The 2,500-nt window shown below is 41.0% G+C and overlaps 1 protein-coding gene across 1 annotated transcript in view; it reads right to left on the bottom strand.

The window, feature by feature from the left end:
* Window positions 1–362: 362 nt before the first annotated feature.
* The window catches only part of LOC122242425 (crustacyanin-A1 subunit), a gene marked incomplete at its 3' end in the record, with an annotated part of 6,612 nt that continues 4,474 nt past the window's right edge, over window positions 363–2,500 (bottom strand). Inside the window, 2 exon segments of the mRNA XM_086556613.1 lie at window positions 363–498; window positions 2,455–2,500. The exon segment at window positions 2,455–2,500 is cut by the window's right edge and continues 80 nt beyond it. Coding sequence (XP_086412739.1) covers window positions 363–498; window positions 2,455–2,480 — 162 coding nt within the window.

The following is a 2,500-nucleotide window of genomic DNA, read 5'->3' as shown; positions in this document are numbered from 1 at the left end:
CAAGTGTCTGTTTTCATGCTTGCCGGTCAGCTGTTGCGATTGGTGGCAATCTGTGCTATATCTCTATCACCACGCAAAAAAGTATTCATAGCCGCCAGCACACGCAGTCAGACGCACAAACACACACACACACACACACACACACACATAACATAACATACAAATCCCGTACACTTATACACCCACAACTCCACATACACACACAAGTCCACACACATAACTACACACACACACACACACACACACACACACACACACACACACACACACACACACACACACACACACACACACACACACACACACACACACACACACACACACACACGCACGCACAGCACCCAAGACCTCAAGCCACCTACCTCCTGCATTTTGAAGTTGGGCTCCAGCTGAACGTAGGGACATTCCCCTCGAATAAGGAAGGCATCGTCGGAGGCAGCAACCTTCCATGGGACGTCCGCTGCAAGTACTAAGGACGCCACGAGCGCCAGCACCTTCCTGAAGAAGATTTAAGGACGCTAGGTTGAGGGAGTTTGAGGACTTGGGGACATTGAATTTAGATTGATTTTGAGTGTTGCTTGCTCGCTTGCTTGCTTGTTTGCTTGCTTTGCTTGCTTGTTTGGGAGTCTAATGAGAGGAGTGCTATCTTTATGTTGTGGAAGAGATCGGATTCCCATGTTGGGTGAATAGAGATATCTATTTTGCTAGAGAATCCCTTCTTTTAGAAAAGGGTCGGTTTTGTTTGAGATTCACTAGTTTTCTTAATAGAGAGAGAGAGATATTTTGATGGAAATTAATTTGTTTTAGTAAAGATATTAAGGATACTAACAACGTATAAACACAAGGAAGAGATTGGGTGTGTATATTCGTGTTCCAGACTGAAAATTGCTTTGCTCATAAGAACTCCTGCGGCTGTGACCTTCAGAATGCTCATTTAACTTTTTTTTTCAAGAACTAAAGAATTACGCGGATGTACCTTATAAACTCTCTTTTTCATAAAGGAACGTCTCTCTATTAAGCTGTTCCTCGATATTGGGGTGAGACGGGGGTGTGGGTAGGGGGGGAGGGGAGGGGTCTGACAATGAGCGCCTCAGGCTGACACTGAGAGTGAGCGGCACATTGCAAAGCTTCGTTTGTGGTTCGTATTTTTTTTTTCTCGTCGCTCTTTAATAATTGTAAAAGAAAAGAGAGAAAGAAAAACAAACAGAATTTAGTCCACAGAAACAACAGATGTCCACGAGACCTCACCATGTGCAGACGAAGAGGTGAAACTTTTTTTGCATAGCGAGGCTCCTCCATCTGGAAGACTTGGCCACGAAAGAGTAGGGCGGATGAATAGGTTGGACTGGCTTTAGATATATGAAAGATCACTTCGTTTTAGCTCCGACCAGGTGAGTCCTCAGACACAGAACGGGATCATTCGAGTGACAAGTAACATTCTGATGATTCTCGAAGCACTGGATTCCCAGGAGGACGAGGTCGTCACGGAATTCGAACAGATTCAACCGTTTAAGTAGGTCGAGAGACGGGGAAGATGACAAGAAACACTACGCTGGTGATGGAGATTAAGAAAACGGACTGTTGCTAACGATATTTACTATATATTTCGTGGGAAAAAAAACAACAACAACTTGCAAACTGTATATCAGAACAATGACTCTCTCTCTCTGTCTCTTTAATGTGAATATAAACCGATTCCAGACCTGCGATTATTACGACTTCAAAATGTCATCTGTATTGACGTATACATCATACTTATATATATATATATATATATATATATATATATATATATATATATATATATATATATATATACATATATATCATAGACACTGATATATCAAAATACATGATATTTTCTACTTCGATCCACACTCGAATAATTTCCAGACTCTCTTATCATTAAGATGCGTTGAATGTGATCCTACCGACCGCAAAATGTTCAGTCCCTTCACTCACCAGATTGACTTTCGTTCTATTTGTTCATCTGTTCCTCCTGTTCATCTATCTTTCTGTTACTTTCGTTAGAGATTTCTTGAAAGGTTGATCTTCCAGACTTGATAGAGATTCTCCAACATAACCATAAATGTAATTTCTTCTACAAGATGCATTTTTTTTTCTTAATGTTTGTGGCTTGCTTTGATCCTCTGGTTTTGTATTGTCTTAAAAATACTTATTTGGGGTTAGGGGGTTTTCTCCTCCCCCCCCCCCTTCCCTCCATCTCTCTACTATTCACCTTCAATATATGACCTATCCACTACCCCGTATGGTATCGAAATAAGCTTCGATGTGGAAGAGATTTCGATCCTAATAAGACCTACATTTAGACAAAAAAAAAATAGAAGACCCCCCTAAAAGCACAAACACACACAAGAAATGCCTGGAACATAAAAACAAATTAAGAAAAAGAGAAACAACAACAAAAATGGGCGAGAAAAGACCACCACTCACCCGTTAAAAGTTGTTCGAATCGCCATCTCAAATCGAGCAAAAACGC

The sequence above is a fragment of the Penaeus japonicus genome, unplaced genomic scaffold (genome assembly GCF_977035675.1).
Source record: "Penaeus japonicus unplaced genomic scaffold, GWHDUDI00000001_assembly GWHDUDI00000033, whole genome shotgun sequence".
In the NCBI taxonomy this organism is placed as follows: Eukaryota; Metazoa; Arthropoda; class Malacostraca; order Decapoda; family Penaeidae; genus Penaeus; species Penaeus japonicus.
This window is presented reverse-complemented; position numbering and strand designations above follow the sequence as displayed.